This window comes from Esox lucius, chromosome 4, assembly GCF_011004845.1.
Source record: "Esox lucius isolate fEsoLuc1 chromosome 4, fEsoLuc1.pri, whole genome shotgun sequence".
NCBI lineage: Eukaryota > Metazoa > Chordata > Actinopteri > Esociformes > Esocidae > Esox > Esox lucius.
Window position 1 is genome coordinate 13,755,427 of NC_047572.1, and position 18,042 is coordinate 13,773,468.

Consider the following 18,042-nt stretch of genomic DNA (forward strand, 5'->3'; position numbering starts at 1 on the left):
ATCGTATATAGTCAGGTGTGTGCCTTTCCAAATCATGTCTTATCAATAAAATGAACCACATGTGAACTCTAACCAAGTTGTAGAAACATCTCAACCATGATCAATGGGAACACGGGGCATGACCTGTGTCCATGTGTCATAGCAAAAGGTCTGAAAGCTCATACAAATGTGATATATGTTTTTTATTTTTTAATACATAAGTGGTTTTGGTTTTTCTTTGGATGCCCAGAAGCAGATCTACAAGGATAAACTTAAGTATACAATGCTGCTGGAAAATGTATAATAAGGCAAACAAACTTTTAAAAAGAATTATGATAGAAAGCAAATGTTATGCAAAAAATTTTGGAATATCCTTTATAAATGTAATAGACCTAGAGGCTAATCCACAGAAACAGCTTGATCCCATGGTGTCCGCATGGATAAAAATTCCTGTGGAACATTCCGGGGACCTTGAAAAATCCTTGCTCTGAATACTGTTCTAGAGGCAAAGGGGTACGCTCCACTACTACATGGGTGTACCTACCACACTGACCACCAAACGTAGCCTTGTATCACATCACTTTCAGTCCAAAAATATTTGTGTAATAAATAGGTAATCTGCAAATATTTTGAGCAAATTCGAAATTACAAAACATGTCAATATGTATACACATTGGGGACCCAATCGACCAACTGTAAGACACTAGACTCAAGGGCTATATGAGTTATGTTCTATCAGCAGTCTGTTCACTCCAGCAATCAAATAGGACGCCCTAGAAGAGGCCCAATCACGACAGTTTAACAGATTACGCTTTTATAGGCTGAAACCATGAAAACTGGGCAATGCCTGTAGATACACACAATTACATATTTTTGTATATTATACACTTAAAAAACAGACCTAGCTATCCTACACCCACACGTGTTCTATAGGCCTGTGATAGTTTGACAGTTAAAATGTCTACGCACTAAAGCAAAAACAAGACATTTTCTGGCAGGACGTCGGGGGGGCGATGGCAATGATATGCAAATGCACGTGGTACTGCTTACCAACAATGAACTTAAGTAACTTTCTGCCAGCGCGAGACCTTGACCTCCTTCATTATCCTCCGCCTTGAACCCAGGGCGTTCCAGTGGGGGCCTGTGTCTTATTGAAAAGCGACATTGTTTCTTTAAGATTCGACTTTCAGCCATCAGTTGGTCTGTTCATTGTTGGAGAGAAACAGAGAGCTAGTTGAGATTGATATACGGGGGTTCAGGACAAGTCGCGTGTAATTTCGGAGCAGCTGCGGTGAAAAGTAGAACTCCGGTGTCAAACGCACATACGACCAGAGACAACATGGGTAAGTACAACTAGATTTTTTTTCATGGTGACCCTACCTTTAATATGCAATTTATAAGCAACTAACTGAAACTATTTCTTATTATTATATTTTTATATATAAAATATAAGTTATACTGGTCAATATAACTGACATAAGAAGTGAATACAACTTACTAGATGCCTCACCCACGATGCTCTGTGATGCGGATTTATTTGAGTGGCACAGGCTATATTCCAAGTGTCTTGTCGCATTTGCTTTGACTGGCAATTTCTCCACATTTTCAGCAACCTAACGTCTTTAAAATGTACTTTTTGATACGAGGAAAGTAGTAAGTGAATTACAGGCCGCTGTGCAAAATCTTTAAGTAATTGGACTTTTGCGTGCTCGCTGGGCTGTGATGCAAAGTTCATTTTCTGCTGTTATGGTAGTTCCTCACCGTAGTTTTGAAGGGATGGGGGAAACTTTTTGGGCAGCCAGAGAGGCAACTGAAACTGTTTAAATTACAAAGACCCTGCACCTGCTAATAGCTGACAAGACAATTTCCGTTTCGTGTGTACTGAGATGTGGACCATTGTGAAAATAACAAAAGTGCTGGAGCATTTAGTGCTGAAACTTGGAAGGTAAATGGTTGATCATGTACTGGTGGTGGCAGGTAGTCAGTGTACTTCCATTTATAAACTTTTAATTGGTTGAAAACTGATTATTTTTTACAGTGGGTATTATGCAACCTGGAAGGGTGCCATAAAAAACAAACACAGACAGAATGGAGTTGCAGTTCTGCCCTCTCCTGCCAACTGTAATGGTACCAGTGCGTGCATGTGTGCCAAAGCGATGCCCATAATCCACCACCAGTTAGGATATCCCTTTGGCTAGCATAGACCACCGCCTCCTCTAGGCTCCAGAGAATGTTTGTGTGTGTCTGTGAATGTGTGTTTCTAACCTAACTTTATTATTGTTCGGTTAGAAACAGAAAGCATTTGACTAACGGCTTTTGGGTTAGGTTTAGGGCAAACGTTAGAATTGGGGGTCGGGTTAGAATTAGGGTTAGGCATTACCGGTTAGGAATTAAGGGCTTGGTTATATTTAGACATAAATGTTAGGTTATTGAGTTTAAGGTGGGGGTTGTGGTAAGGCTTAAAGTTAGGATGAATAAATGTTTTTAAGGACGGTCAACTTTGGTGTCCCCATTTAAATAGCCAAGTAAGCGCATGTGTGCGCGTGCATGCTTACTCTGGAGGTGGCTCTGACTATTGTTTGCTTGACATTGGTGGCCCTTGTCTCCCCACACTGAACCGGGACAAAGAACATTGTCTCTGCAGTCACAAAAGCTGCATCTTTCCTCCTCTGGCTCTCTGTCCTCCATCTTTTCTCACACTCCCATGGTGTGTGTGAGGGTGTCTGTGTATTGAATGGAGCTTGGTTAACATAGGCAGATCTCCATTCTGCCCGTGCCCATTCAAACAGCACATGGGGGGGGGGGGGGAGAGAACAGACAAGCCGGCCTGAACAGAGGAATGTCACCAAGGTCACGGTGAGACGGGAAGCACCGCCGGCTAGGGTGGCGGTCGTAGCCCGACCTGTACGGCGCTTGTTCATCCACGTGGTCCCAGTCAAGCAGTCGGTTTGTCATCACCTCCATGGTGTTGTCATCCCTCCCATCTCCTACATGTTGTTATGATTGCCTGGCATTCATCTTCCTGTCTGGCTTTTTTTTTTGTCACAGCAACCTCTTGTCTAGAGACTTCCAGGTAGACAATCTGGAAGTCTGTCGTAGGAAAGTATATTTTTTCCTCAGAGAGACTCGTCAGCAATATCAATGATAGTAGGAAAACATGATTACAACACATTTTTCGAGAGGCAGAAAAGGCTGGTTTCAATGAGGGAAATGGTTACCCTAACAGTACCAAAGTCTGTGCAACCCTTATGTCATGTCATGTTATGTTCTGTCATAGGATGTTATGACTGCTGTATGAAGTGCCTGGGAGGAGTGCCCTACATCTCCCTGGTGGCCACACTCCTGTGTTTCTCGGGGATAGCTCTGTTCTGTGGCTGTGGCCACCAGGCCCTCACAGAGACGGAGAGACTCATCGAGACTTACTTCGCCCGCAACCTCCAGGACTACATTACACTTGCTTACCTGTGAGTGGTTGGAAGGTTATTGCTAAACCCCAAACGGGTACCGGCCCCCAGACACATCTATCAATGTAACACTGGCAACTGATCAGGGAAAAGGGTTGCCGAAACCTAGAATGCCTTGTTAGAGCTGACATTGAATGTCCAGGATATGGCTGTGGTTTATATTTTGACTGTAAAAGTATGGTGTCTTAATCTAAATGTCATTCCAGCTTCCTGTATATTGAACTGATTGATGTATCTGTCCCTCCTCCTACTCCCTACCCTGCTCCACCTCCTTTTCCTCATTGTCATCTTCCTATGTAGCATTCAGTACTTTCAGTACATTATCTATGGCCTGGCCTCCTTCTTTTTCCTCTACTGCATCGTGCTGCTGGCTGAGGGCTTCTACACAACGAGCGCCACCAAGCAGACCTTCGGAGAGTTCCGGAGCACCATGTGTGGACGCTGCCTCAGTAGCACGGTGAGGAGGGGGTGGAGGACGTGGCGCTGACCAATGAGCACGATGGGTAGCGGTAACGGTCATCGCCGTCGTCGTGTGATGTCGGAGGTTGAGGTTGATTCCCGCGGCTTGTTTTGATAACGTACCTTCTTGGCCCCGCAGTTCATTCTGATAACCTACCTTCTGGCGGTCGTGTGGCTGTTGGTGTTTGCCTTGTCTGCCCTGCCTGTCTACTTCTTCTACAACATGGATGCCACCTGTCAGACCATTACACTCCTCACCGAGACCCCTGCTAGCATCAACCAGCTATGTATTGATGCTAGGCAGTATGGTAAGAACAGGACCAAAAATCTCACCTAATATGTTTCTATAGGATTAATTCTGTTAATTCATTATGGAAACATCATCTCACTGTAGTTCCCATTACGTCCCATCCATTTATCTTGTCTCAGAGCATTCAGTCCAATCAAATCCAAACCCCCATCCCCAGACTGGAATTGCCGGTGCTTGCGGCTGGTGGACAAAATTAATCAGATCTGCACTATGGACGAATTACTCTGTCCCGGCTAGAGGAAAATGCATGTGTTCATTAATATGAAAATGACTCGTATCGCTTCTCTTTCAGGGCTTCTACCGTGGAACGCAGTGCCAGGCAAAGCTTGTGGAATTACCCTGTCCAATGTCTGCAAAACCAGAGAGGTCAGTCATACTGATGTCAAATCTAATTTAGTGGACTTGGCATACACAAAAGAAACAAAGCTCCTCTTGAGTCTAGAATGTCAGCACCTTTGACATATCTCTAGAATGTTCTGTGATCTCTGACTGATTTGTCTGTTCTAGTTCCATCTGACCTATGAGCTGTACATTGCCGCGTTCGCTGGTGCTGGCATCACACTCTTGGCTCTGGTGAGTGACACACACACAGAACAGAGGAAGACAGTGGCCAGTTAGAGAGAGACCCCTCAAACTGTGGCCAGTTGGGCTATGACTCTGCAGTTGTTTCCCATGTGACGCAGTCAGTGTAGGTGTACTGGAATGTCAGAATGTCTGGCCTTTGTCAGCTCGGAGGCCCACTGTTGCTACTCTGTTCCTGTCAGCTGATTGACGCATCAGAATAATACATGAACCTCTGCTACTTTTCCTACTCGGGAACTTTGTCCAGTTACCTACACAGTGACACTTCCTTCAACTATAATGTGGATGATGTGTATGTGGCACAGAAATGGCTGTATATGATTAAGAGAAACTTTGTCTTCTGTTTCTTATTTCTCTGTGCTCTCCATCTCTCTCACTCTCTGTCTCTCTCTCTAGCTCACCTACATTGTGTCCACCACCTATAACTTTGCAGTGCTGAGGTACCTGGGGAGAAAGGGTATTGGCACGCGGTGTTAGACCCTCCACTGTCCTCACCAGATGACTCCCTCACAGCTCTCCACCTAACTTCAACACCGCTGAGTTGATTCTATAAACTTAAGTGATTGATTCCTACTCTGTCCATTTTCCATTGAAGACCCAGCACATTGTCTCTGTACTGTATCTTTATAACACTGGATTTTTCTGTGGACGTTTTGTTCAGATACTATGGGATTCTACCTTCTATGTTTTTCTTTTTCTTCTTTACAAAATCTGCTGCTTTGTTGCTGTTCTTCTCATGTTATGTTTGGCTGACACTTAAGCTGTCTCCCAAAAGTTGGATGTTTTCCGAACTCTTTGTTCTCCTGTGTGTATTTTTTGTTGGGTGTTGCCATATGTTTGTAAAGATTGAGATTCCCCCAAGTGTTTCCGCGGAGGGCGGTGCAATCAGCCAGCATCGTCCAGGTTTGTTGGGGTTAGTGATCTAATGTATTTGCCTCCCTCATTGCGCTCTAGTGGCTCCTTGTGGGAGCTTCGGTGCCTGTGAGCTAAATCGAGGTTCAAGGCTTGAATGCATTCTTTCTGGCACATATGGATTTCGGTTTAGACTTCCTGGTTAAGCGAGCAAACATGATAAGAATCAGAATGGCATTGTATGTGCTTTGTAGGGCGTGTATCTCAACATCAATTGTCCTGAGTCCGTGTGGAGTTGCTGTAATGAAGCAGCGCCTTGGTGTGGAATTAGACATCAAGAAATTGGGGAGAGAAACGGGGGGGTTACTCATATAGTCAGGTTAGTGGACTGGCTGTTTACTGCACGCATTTGTTCACTTAAATCAAGATTAGTGTAAAACCTAACCAACATAACAAATAACCCTTAATTTCCAAACATCTTCTATTATGTCTCACTGACTGGTGTGGTCAGGGAAGACTAGTCTATGCTGTGGTATAAGAATATATTAAAAGCAGTCCCGAACATCTGGTTGCTGTGGAGCCAGACGAGCATGTGTTTGCGGTTCCTCTCTGACCTCGGTGCCTTTTCTCACGGGCAGCAGAAAGGCCTCAACAATGAAGGCCGCCCAGCTTAGAACGTCTTAGAAAACGAACCAATCAGATTGGGTTACTGGGTTCCACCTGCCCTGGCCGCCGGTTGACGAAGGGGAGGGGGGTGTGTGGCAGGGTTCCTTTGTTACTATAGGGACCACGGTCTTTGGTAAGGGTCAGATCCCATGTCAGAGGGAGACAGTCCTCGTGACAAAGGCTGAAAACGTCTCTCAATGGCCTGAATACAAACCTTCTGTGACAGGCACACTGCAGCACGACACCCCCTCAGCTGGAAGTGCAGGATCCTGTGATGAGCTTCGGAAAGAAAGGGGTTAACGTTTGTTTGACTGAGAGGATTTCCTTGAGCCTAGGGACAGCTGAGCTGGGTGCGTAATGTTGCCCGGTAGGGTTTGAACAGAAAGTGAAATGATTGTTCAGTTTGTTTTTTAAGTATGATTTTAAAGTTGCTTCAGGTGCTTACCTTTTATTTTTATTTTATTTGTAATTTAGAAGTTGAAATAATCTTGGAAAATGCTTGATTCTTTGGTACTACATTGATTGATGATAATGCTCTCCCTTCTGGTGGTATGTGGTATTGCTTGCAAGGGATAAGGTTCTGTTATAAAAGCAAACAATGCAGTTTGCCTCTAACAGACTAGACAATATTAGTAGTTATTGTATAACAACCCTTACTGTAGATTGATATACTAATCTTGACAACTTACACTGGTTTCTAACTAACAAAATACTTTGCAACATACTGTGAGTATAGGTTATCCAATTGAGTGGAAGACTTATCCAACAGCACAGGTTGGTTTTGTAAACTGATGGCTGGCTGTTTGTTTCTTTGTGGGGGATTTTATATGCTATATTGGTTTGGTAATAAAAGATGGCCTCTTTCAAGATCTTGATGCTTTTGTGACCATTTTGTGACCACTGTCCAACATTAGACTTAGGTCGCTAGCTGCTGCTTCATTGACATACTGATCGTTTAGTGATGGGAGATTAGTGTTGTGCGTTCTCTTCCTCTGCCCTACATTCCCCATACAGACACACTGCTCCCTATACCTGGCTGTCCGACGGATGTACCTGAAGGAAGGCAGGAGAGTGGAGACAGAGGAGAGGAAGATCTACAATCTGTACGGGAGACTCCAAAAGGATAGAGAAGGAGGGGGAGTACCCCCGTCACCTTACCCGCCCCAAATCCTGTCAGATAGTCTACCCACTGAATGATTTCCAATAAGCAGGTGATCTGGGTCAGAAAGGGACCTCTGTTAAGTTGAACAATTCTCATTTGCTCTTCATCATTATTTTCCCCAAGCCCACATCCTTCATTTTGTCAGCTGAACACTATGAGTGCTTTGGTTTAATGAAAATAAATGGAGCTTCCTGCAGAATAGATCTGCGGCTTTGGCGCTTAGCTAAGATTTAGTTTGTTTTGAAGCAATTTAGCTGCTTAATAGATGATCAGGCCAGATTAATTACATTTGTTTCATGTTAAAATATAGATTGTGTATCTATAAAGAACCAGAAAGGGTTCAAGTAATACTTTCAACCTACGTGACTTGCGTTCATGCTTAAATTCCTATTTCGAGCTTGATCGGTAATGATTTATTTAGTTGTACACTAGAAATGTTTGCCAAAAAAACATATTTGGCCTTGATTATTATTATTTTTTCATAGTATGAAATGTCACCATTTCAAATGAACTGTTTTACTTTGACCAAATCCACTCCATTCATTATTTGTGTAACAGATGTCTGCCGACTGCTGTCATATACATGTCATGGTGAAATGCTAAAAATAAATGTGCTATTCATGCATGTACACAAAAACCAAAATACTGACTGAAAGTAGCACACACGACACACATCCTGTATTAGGCATTTTGCATGTTTCCTTTATTCGTTGTTCTACACTATAATTATTTTCACACCTGCAGTACCACACTGACTGCTTTCACAATGGCTCCCTATGAGCCAGTGGCAGGGACACAGATTTAGACTAGATTTGGAGTAAAAATTATACTGAAGTGGAAAACCTCCACTGAGTTTTATTTTTCTTATTCCAGGACTAGACTTAGTCTGTGACCATTTCAGTCCTGTTCGTACATTATTATTATTATTATTATTTCAATTATTTTACAGTGTAATTTCAGGAATGAGTGGCCTTTGCAGAATACATTAGTTTACATGTTATTGTGGACTGTGGCAAGCTGGACGGAAAACTTAGACTGATTTTATATTTTCAAAATAAGGTAATGAACAGTAACAATGAGACAAGACTGGACTATGAGCTGCACGACAGACTTGGACTCAGGAATATACCTTATGTAGTAGTAAAATGTGATGTCACTTAAACAGGGGTTTTCAAAAGTTTTAATGTCAGGAATACCCAAATATTATGGGCCCCTGAGCAAGAAACAGTTGTCAATCAAGTTTCTAACATCAGCATACATTTTGTGAGCAACCACTGGCAACACAGCAATGGCTGTTCAGACCAAATGTAGCATTTGTAAAGCTAACACCACGTTGATATGCTACCTGAGCTGGGGCAGCAACAGCCTTTCAGGGTCATAGGTTTTGGTTAGGGTTCACCTGGACATAATTAGACCTGGACCCTCTGGGTGATGTGGTCCAAGAGCACATACCCTACATGACTGTCAGTAACGAGGACCTGATTACTGTAGGTGGACTGGCTGAAAAAGGCAAGCTCTAAAGCTAGCTTAAAATGATGAGGAAAAAAATACTCCTTGGATTGATGAGGGGAAGATTTTTCCACAGAAAACTTGTGAAATCAAATCTGGCAAAAGAATTATCCAATACAAATGCCAGTGCATTGTGCATTGTCTGAGTGGCTGACTCCGGTGCCCATGTACTGCTGTGGCTTGGGTTCTAGTCTGCTCTTTCATCAAAATCTCCCTCTCTATTTCACTGCTTAGCTGTCCAATAAGGCAGAACATGCCCAAACATATCTTGAAACATGTTTTGAAAACCCCTGATTTAAAATGTCATCCATGTTTTTCTGTAAAATAAAATAATAAAAAACACAAACAAGTTATTCACAGTTAATTTGTTACGTACCATGATCTGGAAAATACTGTTTTGCTAAATAACATGCACTGACTAAATTTACAGTTAAACTTTTGATGATCCATGGTTTTCCATGGCGGCGTACCATGACATGGAACGTAACTGTGTTTAAATTGCATTGAACAGCTGATGTCTTTCACAGTGGACCCCTCTGCCGTACCAGGCAGTGTTCATTCCATTGAATCAAGAGGCACATTATTACCACGCTATAGGGTCACGTAACATACAGTAACTGTAAATATAAAGAAATCATAATGAATCTCACATGCTGCATGCATGCAAAATATTACAGCGATTGATCATGGTAATCAAACACTGGTTGTTTAGTCATAGCCAGGGCTCACTTGATAAAAGACTAGAAAATTGAGACCTCCTGGTTCAAAAAAGGATAAATAAGAGCAAGAGTACCATGACGTACTGAAAACAGACAGACAACGGTGGTGTAATCTGCAGATTCACACCAGACATATTGTGTAACATCATAAATATCTTTAGCTCATCACAAACTGATCTTTCAAATCCAGTAAGAGCAGTGTGGGAACAGGAAAAAAGGTGAACCACAAAAAAAACAATAAGTACCCAAACATTTAAGATTTTTAGGAAAATGTTGCTAAATCTTTAAGACCTAGCGAGGGCAGTTCAGACTAAATAAACATCAACATGAAATAACACTAAGTACCTAAACATACCCATAACTTTAGGATATTTCTCACTTGCAAGATCTGTACAATTATTTGTGCTCAGGATGTTTCACATTAAAAAAAAAAAGAATTTTAAAACTTAACTGGAATGTTCTTGTGTTGTATCTGTAATGTTCTAGTACCGGAATAATCTAGATACCAAGTACCAATGCTCTAGATTCTATAAGGTCAAAGAACTTCCAATGATCAGTCTAGAACCTAGAATGTTCCAGAACTGCCAGTGTAATATAGCTAGACCCATGCGGTAGACAAGCAAGGCAGTAGGGTTTAGAGACACACCAACTCAAACATACATGACACAGTAGAAAATCCACACTCATGAATCAATCTCTGAAAAGAACATTGGACCATATGCCAAAGGAAAAAGCTGTTACTTCTATGGAGAATGATGTCCATTGTCAACAAACATGATCCCTTTGACATTAAACATTTCTAGAGAGACAGGCCTACTCCCAAATATCAGGGGATCTTACAAAGATATTTACAGTAAGGACAGATTGAAAATAAAGGTGTCCTCCAATAACTTTCACACATACACCTAACACTTCCCAGGTTCAAACATAAGTAAATGCAAAATATTTGAAGATAATACTTTATCGTAAGGTTGTGTGTTAATACTCTGAAAAATGTACAATATAAGAACATGTACCTAGTGTTAACTTATGACCTGACCTGAAATCATTCCCTTTCGAAATAATGAAGCAAAATCAAATTCCCTTTTTGTGCTGTAAACAGTAAATGTATGTTTTACTTTCCCGGTGAGAAAAGTTGACATTTCATTGGTCTCCATGAACATAAAAGGCTATTTTATGGGTTTGGGGTTACATTTAACCTAACAATTACAAATGGGTTAAAGAAAATAGGATTTTTTTATGAGAATTAATTATTCCCCAAAAGGATAGTGAAATGTGTTTTGGTGAGAGAGTTTGATGTAATCACTTATTAAATAAGAAAAGGTGAATGAATGAAAGCTTGGCTTAGAGGCCATGTCAATCTGTCAGTCTATCATACAGCGCCAAATCACTCACGCTCAGACAGCGTGATTGAGCAACAGTCTGGGGAAAATACCACAAACAGACAGTGATGAATGACATGGTGCTGAGCTGTAAGCAGCCTGTGCTCATGGAGAGGGGAACAGGAAGTACACGTTCACATTCCAGTTCTGTATGGGGTAAAAAAACACTGCACGGCGCTGCAGTACATTAAGCTGCAATATCACGGATGAGCGAGCAGTTGTGCTACAATTCTTAAAGCAGACAGACCCGGACAAACAGACAGACCTAACATTGTATCTCACCGATTATTTTTTAAATCAAATGCATTGCTAATCCAACACTTGTCAAATCAGTACCAGCGCCAATACTCTTCAAACCAGTACCAGTGCCAACACTTTGTATCAGTACCGACTAGCAGGCACTTATAAACAATCAGATGTACCAGTAACACTGTTCTCTTCTGATGAGCCCTGTTGACCCCGAAGCCAGTCAATCTCCGTAGCTCCTCTCCGCTTCACGTAGGGTACCACAGGCTTTAGTGGAGAGCAGAACAATGCTCTAGCTCTCAACGGACTGCAGGTCAGACAGAGAGAACGCAGAGAGCAGCCGGTTCTGACGATCCCTTTAACCAATCAACAGCAAGAAGAGCGAGGGACTTTCCGGTTGCCGTGGAGATCAATGGTGCTACTCAACAAGGCGTGGTCAGTGTGATCCTCGGCAGCCAGGACCTCACGTACCGCCGCCTCGAACGCTGCTCCGACGTTCATATCGTCCTTGGCGCTGGTCTCGAAGTAAGGGAAACACCCGTTCTCCTCACACCAGGCCCTGGCCTCATCCGAGCCTACCTCCCTCCCCTCCTGCTTGTCCACCTTGTTGCCCAGAACCACAAAGGGGAACCTCTCCGGGTCACGTACGTCGGAGTAAAACATGAACTCCTTCTTCCAGGCGGCCAGGTTCTGGAAGCTGCGCAGGTCATCCACGGCGAATGTGAGCAGGCAGCAGTCGGCGCCGCGGTAAAACGGTGTCCTCAAAGACTTGAAGCGCTCCTGGCCAGCCGTGTCCCAGATCTGAAGGGTCACCAGGCGCCCGTCGACCTTTAGAATGATATTGAATTCTGTTATTTACACTAGGAATCAATGCAGGCAGTCCATTATAGTAAAAGCCGATGTCCTCAATGACCTACCTGGATAAACAAAGACAGGCAATACAACCACATAATTACAAGTAAAGCATATTTTAAAAGTGCGGATATTTGAAAAGTGTCCTAGGAAGAAAATCCATGTGTACTCTGTATCAAAGACAAGCGTGAGACAGTTGGGCAAGTTTTAGCAAACCTGACCTCCAGATCTCTGTTGAGGAATTCGACCCCGATGGTGTGGAAGGACTGGGAGTCGAATCGGTCGGTGACGTAGCGGTTCATTAAGGAAGACTTGCCCACGCCACCGTCCCCTAGCAGGATCACCTTCAACAGTAGGCTCTTCCCGCTCATCACGACCCTCCCTCCGTCTCTAGGCACCGCAGCTCGACAGGCTGTTCCAGGGCCGGGGTCCCTTTATCTGCTGGCTAGCCTGGAGTCAAGAAACCTGGCTGGGTTATTGAGCCCTAAGACCCAGCCTCCTCCACACTAGGCCAATTGGTTAGCAGGGTCATGCAACCTATGTAGGAGGAGTAGAGAAAATACAAAAAATTTAAGTAAAACCTTGGTCAGATGTGTAGAATCGGCCCAAAGTACACTATAATCAACATAAATCACAAACTGCATGTATTACCAAGCTTTGGCTTGTTGTTCATGAGAAGCATGAGATAATTTAGTAGTAAAGTATCTAGAGAATAATAGCATGGTTACTAAAGAACCAAGACTGAACAACAAAACAATAACTATGTGGAGCTTGGGTCTGAGATGTGCTACATGTGTAAAGTCTTAATGGTGTTTGTGTTTACTAGTCCCACTAGGACACGTGGAAGAGGTGATATCCCTGAGACTTCCTTTAAACCAAGCCCAGGGTTTGGTAGGACTGGAGATCAGCAAATTGTTAAACGCACTACTTGATTGTAAACTTTCCTCTGCTGTACATAAATATAATGGGATCTACCCTGAAACAACTGCCTAGGACGGTCCAAAATCACATGGGAGAAATACGTGAATGCAAGTGATGGTTCTTGATTTTATGGACACATAATTCTGCTCATGTCATCCGTTTCTTATTATGCCACAGTGGTTTATATGAGATCAGGGGTGGGATCCAACAACGTACTCCACTTAAAGACTTTCATTACAACAACGATGAGTCAGGAAGATGAGGACAAAAACACTGCGCCTGCGCCGATTCCAGACATATGCACCCGTTTGTTACGAAAGGTGTAACCTCAACCTTCGGTATTGTTGTTTTGATGCGTTTTTATTTTAATCTTCTACCGAATTAAATCTTAAGTGTTCGCATTTCGTAGTAGTTAGACACAAGGCGACGTAATGGGATACACTTGCTAGAATAGTAGAAGCTACCCCTTGAAAATGTAATTGCGACCAAGTGATGATGATGATGATGCTGACATAACCAAAATGAAACCCAACTGACCAGTCAGTTCCCAACTGACCAGTCATGGTCAGTTGAAACCCAACTGACCATGATGGCACAAGATTCTCTGGCCTAAGCTAGCTAGCTATAAAGCTGTTACGTTCAACTATCCACTGCACTGGGATAGGATATGTTGACATGTGAAATATTCAATTAAACTAGTTACAAATAAATAGATCTGTTCGTTTAAATGTACACCAATATAACTAAATGTGGGGAAAAATCGTTCTTCTTACCTCATTTTGTACGGGTATATAAGTCGCTGCTTGTCCAGGTCTGCATCTGAGATTTGTCGTGCAGTGAACTTGGACCCAAACTGGAGGTGCGCTTGTCCGTGATTTCTAGTCACAACGCTTGGTCTTAAAGCCCGTAAAATTTAAGAACCTGCACATCCTTGTTCCATTTATTTATTTACTGTTAAAAGTAGGCATCTGCTGGAGTCTGAATATTTAAACAGATTAAAAAATCCTTATTTCGACAAATATTCGACATTTGCATGGTGAGGTATATTTTATCGCTGAAGAATAATATAAGTGCTATCCGTGTGATTTCAACCCCAGGCCTGTAGATGGTAGTATTCGCAAAAAGTTGACTTGGTGACGAAGACGCGTTACAGAGGAAGAGTCCAGGTTTGTGCGTTACCTTCTCGTATTTGTTCTTTTCATTCAGATGAACAGTTACTGAGTGTAGTTCTGTTTTCTAGGACAGAAAAATACTGATTAGAATCTAAATCCATGTGTTTTTGAAGCGAATGATAACGGGTGAAAATGCATGCTTCTATTATGACCACGAAATGTGTATTGATGTTCCTTAAAGTACTTCCATAAGCAAGATAGATGGCTTTGATTATTTCTCGAATTTAACTAGATCTAACTAGATAACTACCGTATTTTTCACTGTACAACTAGCTATCTAGTGATCCTGGTATGGAATGACCCAATTTATGACAAGGTCCTATTCATCTTATTCCCGTATTTCTTTTCCCAAGTAACCTGGCAGGGAGTTTAGGTTTTTATTAAAAGCATGATGTCTGATTGATAATCCTCTCCTCTCAGATGTCTGTGGTGGGGAAGCTGGGCCAGGGCAGGCTGGTGCCCTGCTGTGTGTGGCTGTCTCTGGGACTGCTTGGTCTCCTGTCCATCCTGCCTTGTTCCTGGACCCAGGAACCTCTAAACACAGGGGACCCCATGGATGTGGAGGACCCCGTGGATGCAGACCGGAGTGCCTTCCAGCCGCAGAGTGCCCTTGCCGACATGGAGTTTGCTTCTATCTCGTCCTACCGCGGCCCCGGCAATAGTGACTTCCGTGGAAATAAGGAGCTACCCATTCTGTTGTGGTGGAGTGCCGGACTCTTCCCTCATTTCCCTGGAGATACAGAACGCATCAACTGTCACACGTCCTCCTGTCTGGTCACACGCAACAGGAAGGTCCGTGGTTCTGGTCGGCACCCAGTCGTTTCAGCAGTTCTGTCTTTTATCCTAGCCCGGTTTTGGAGATGTTTCGCCAATGAAACCCTCTGTCAGATCTATTACCAGGACAGTGTTTCTCTCTGTAATCTATATGTTTTTTTATAATACAGTATTATTTTTGATAGGTCTTATATTTGTCATGCCCATACATTTGAAGTTTGTATTGAATCCTTTAGGGACATTAATGACCTTTAACCCTCTTGCTCTCTGACAGGTCCAGCTGTACAGACGGACCTCGTCCATAATCTTCTATGGAACTGACTTCCGGGCGTACGAGGCTCCACTTCCCCGCCCCGCTCACCAGACCTGGGCTCTGTTTCACGAGGAGTCCCCGATGAACAACTACGTTCTGTCCCACGGCCCGGGCATCAGGCTTTTTAACTACACAGGTACAGAGAGGCAACGCTTTCACTCTTACCGGTTGTACATGAACAAAAGAGTCCACCTTATTTCCAATATAGTGCACTAATTTAGACTAGGGACATAGGGCTCTGTGTGTGGAATAGGTTATGTAGGGCGCAACCTTGGACAAAGGATTGAAAACTGTCATCAAAGCTTTGTTTGAATGGGTTCATCTCATAGCCACATGCCTAAACAAGCCCTTCATCTCCTTTGTGCATTTGCTTTGACAACATTTGCCCTGCCACTTTGAATCTGAAGTTATTTTCCACCATAACGTTTTATGGCCATAGCCACCTTCCGCAGGGGCTCAGACTATCCGCTGACCCTGCAGTGGCTTCCCTCTCTGGGCTACCTGGTCCAGCCTGTGGCAGTGTCTCTGGAGCAGAAGAACCGTTGGAGGAGAGAGGGCCTGGCCACCATCATGTACATGCAGTCACACTGCGATGTCCCGTCTGACAGGGACCGATACGTACAGGAGCTCATGAACTACATAGAGGTACAGTGTCCCCTCCCAGCCTGGAGAATTCCACAGGAAGGAATGTTGAAAGGAAATTCATTCCACTCACCTATTCCTAACCTCTCTCCCACACATCCTCCTAATCTGACCCCTGCCCCCCCTCTTCCATCCTCTGTCCCTCCCAGGTGGATTCATACGGGAAGTGTGTGAACAACAAGCCCCTTCCCCAGTACCTGGAGGACACAAGCACGGCCACTGGGGAAGAAGCCAGCTTCATGAGCTTCACAGCCCGCTACAAGTTCCACTTGGCCCTTGAGAATGGCCTGTGTCAGGTTAGGACAGGGAGTAGGGGAAGGGTCTTCCGGAGACACAGGGAAAGCGGTGGAGTTTCTTCTGTTTGTTTTTAAATGGCTGCACTCTGTTTCCAAACACTTGGAATGAGGTCTGTTTCCAAACACTTGGAATGAGGTCTGTTTTGATTTCCTCCAGGATTACATGACAGAGAAGCTGTGGCGTCCGCTCCACCAGGGCTGTGTGCCTGTCTACCGAGGCTCGTCCTCTGTGGTTGACTGGATGCCAAACGACCACTCTATCATTCTCATAGACGACTTCCCGTCACCGCGGGACCTGGCCAGGTTCCTCAAAGCCCTGGATGAGGACGACGAGGAGTACGCCAAGTATTTAGAGTTTAAGAACCCCGGCCACGTAACCAACGTTGGCCTGCTGGATGCCCTGGAAAACAGGGAGTGGGGGGTGAACGACATGAGCAAACCCAACTACCTCAATGGCTTCGAGTGCTATGTCTGCGATCAGGAGAACGCCAGACTGGCAGCAGAACGGGCCTATAAGAAAGCCCCTGGGAAGAGCCCGCCTCCTCAACCTAAAATGGCCAATAATTCTCACATGGGATGCCCTCTTCCCAGCCCAGGTTTCGGAGACATCCAGGACTTACCAACCAATGACAGGTAGGTAGTTAGCACGCTACTATGCAGTAGTGATAAGAAAGGCCTCTGAAGTGTATGGCTTTTTAGAGGACAAACATCTATAAAAGAACATCACCCCTTGGAGCCTGGTTCCTTTCTAGGTCTCTTCCTAAGTTTCAGCTCCTTTTAGTGAGTTTTTCCTAACCACTGTGCATCAACACTGTTGTTGCTTGCTCCTTTCAAGCTGGGTGTTTTGTAAAAGCACTTTGTGACAGCTGATGTAAAAAGGGCTTCATAAATACATTTTAAAAAGGGCTTCATAAATAAATGTATATTAATATTATTAATCTAAAATAACATCGCTTACACTTCAATTTGCAGTGAGCAATAATGACGAATTCTTCTGATGTTTCTGATTTGTCTGTTGTGCTAATTAGTTATAAATACGCTTTATTTCTATTGGTGAACCCTATTTATTTCTGTGTGTGTGTATTGTGTGTGTGTGTGTGTGTGTGTGTGTGTGTGTGTGTGTATTCAGCTGGGTCCAGATGTGGCCCCAGGACTACTGGCAGAGCCTAGACCAGGCTGAAGGATTGGAGTCGCTCATCAAACATAACGAGTCAGATCCAGCACTGCTTTGGCATCACATCCAGGAGATTGCCATGAGGAGGGCAAGGGGAGGACAAGCATAATTGGTCACAACCTGCACCTCTATCCCAAATCAGAGGTGGCTACGTAAGTGCCTCGTGACGAATATTTGAACAGAACACAAATAAGGAAAGAAAGCCATTCAAGACTATTTGGACAGAATGAGATTTGCAACCCATAACCAGTGGGAAATGGCCAAAGTGTATCAGCAAGCTAGAGAAATGCAAACCAGCAAAGACTATCAGGATCTGCTGCAATTTTTAGACCAAAACCATACAGATTTGAATGCCATTTACTACAGAGGTTGGGTGGCCTCATACTGTAGCATCTGTGTTACTGAAGGGCCTAATCTAAATTATGTTCAAGTCTGATGTTTTGTTCTGCTACCTTCAATGAAAAACTGTGCAATATATTTAATCTTGTTCTTTGGGGCTGAAACCTGTTGCCCTAAACTACTCTTTTCATCAGTCTTGTATACACAATCATTTACTTTTTTTTATACA

The 18,042-nt window shown here is 43.5% G+C and overlaps 3 protein-coding genes across 6 annotated transcripts; 2 read left to right on the top strand and 1 right to left on the bottom strand.

Moving 5' to 3' along the window:
• The first annotated feature begins 1,092 nt into the window (after positions 1-1,092).
• Positions 1,093-8,140, top strand: plp1a (proteolipid protein 1a). 3 transcript variants are annotated; one of them, XM_010896564.2, is made up of 8 exons: positions 1,093-1,322; positions 3,257-3,443; positions 3,744-3,900; positions 4,042-4,210; positions 4,505-4,578; positions 4,720-4,785; positions 5,191-5,234; positions 7,327-7,464. In XM_010896564.2, exons 1-8 carry the CDS (start codon positions 1,319-1,321, stop codon positions 7,367-7,369), a joined length of 744 nt encoding a protein of 247 aa, XP_010894866.1. In that variant the 5' UTR covers positions 1,093-1,318; the 3' UTR covers positions 7,370-7,464. The 3 variants fall into 3 exon arrangements, with proteins under 3 accessions (XP_010894866.1, XP_010894837.1, XP_019901525.1); XM_010896535.4 differs by lacking the exon at positions 5,191-5,234 and having other exon boundaries at positions 7,327-8,140; XM_020045966.3 differs by lacking the exons at positions 1,093-1,322; positions 5,191-5,234 and adding an exon at positions 1,541-1,924 and having other exon boundaries at positions 7,327-8,140.
• Positions 8,141-8,153: 13 nt separating this feature from the next.
• On the bottom strand, positions 8,154-13,974 carry rab9b (RAB9B, member RAS oncogene family). The gene is made up of 3 exons (XM_010896588.4): positions 13,877-13,974; positions 12,404-12,719; positions 8,154-12,158 (listed from the first exon to the last, which is right to left on the bottom strand). Exons 2-3 carry the CDS (start codon positions 12,551-12,553, stop codon positions 11,697-11,699), a joined length of 612 nt encoding a protein of 203 aa, XP_010894890.1. The 5' UTR covers positions 12,554-12,719; positions 13,877-13,974; the 3' UTR covers positions 8,154-11,696.
• Positions 13,975-14,193: 219 nt separating this feature from the next.
• On the top strand, positions 14,194-18,037 carry fut11 (fucosyltransferase 11 (alpha (1,3) fucosyltransferase)). Of its 2 annotated transcripts, none has more exons than XM_010896662.3 (7): positions 14,194-14,269; positions 14,696-15,067; positions 15,324-15,498; positions 15,802-16,007; positions 16,154-16,300; positions 16,458-16,933; positions 17,430-18,037. In XM_010896662.3, the coding sequence occupies exons 2-7, from the start codon at positions 14,696-14,698 to the stop codon at positions 17,581-17,583; spliced, it is 1,530 nt and encodes a 509-aa protein (XP_010894964.1). In that variant the 5' UTR covers positions 14,194-14,269; the 3' UTR covers positions 17,584-18,037. The 2 variants fall into 2 exon arrangements, with proteins under 2 accessions (XP_010894964.1, XP_010894972.1); XM_010896670.4 differs by lacking the exon at positions 14,194-14,269 and adding an exon at positions 14,279-14,401.
• Positions 18,038-18,042: the final 5 nt, after the last annotated feature.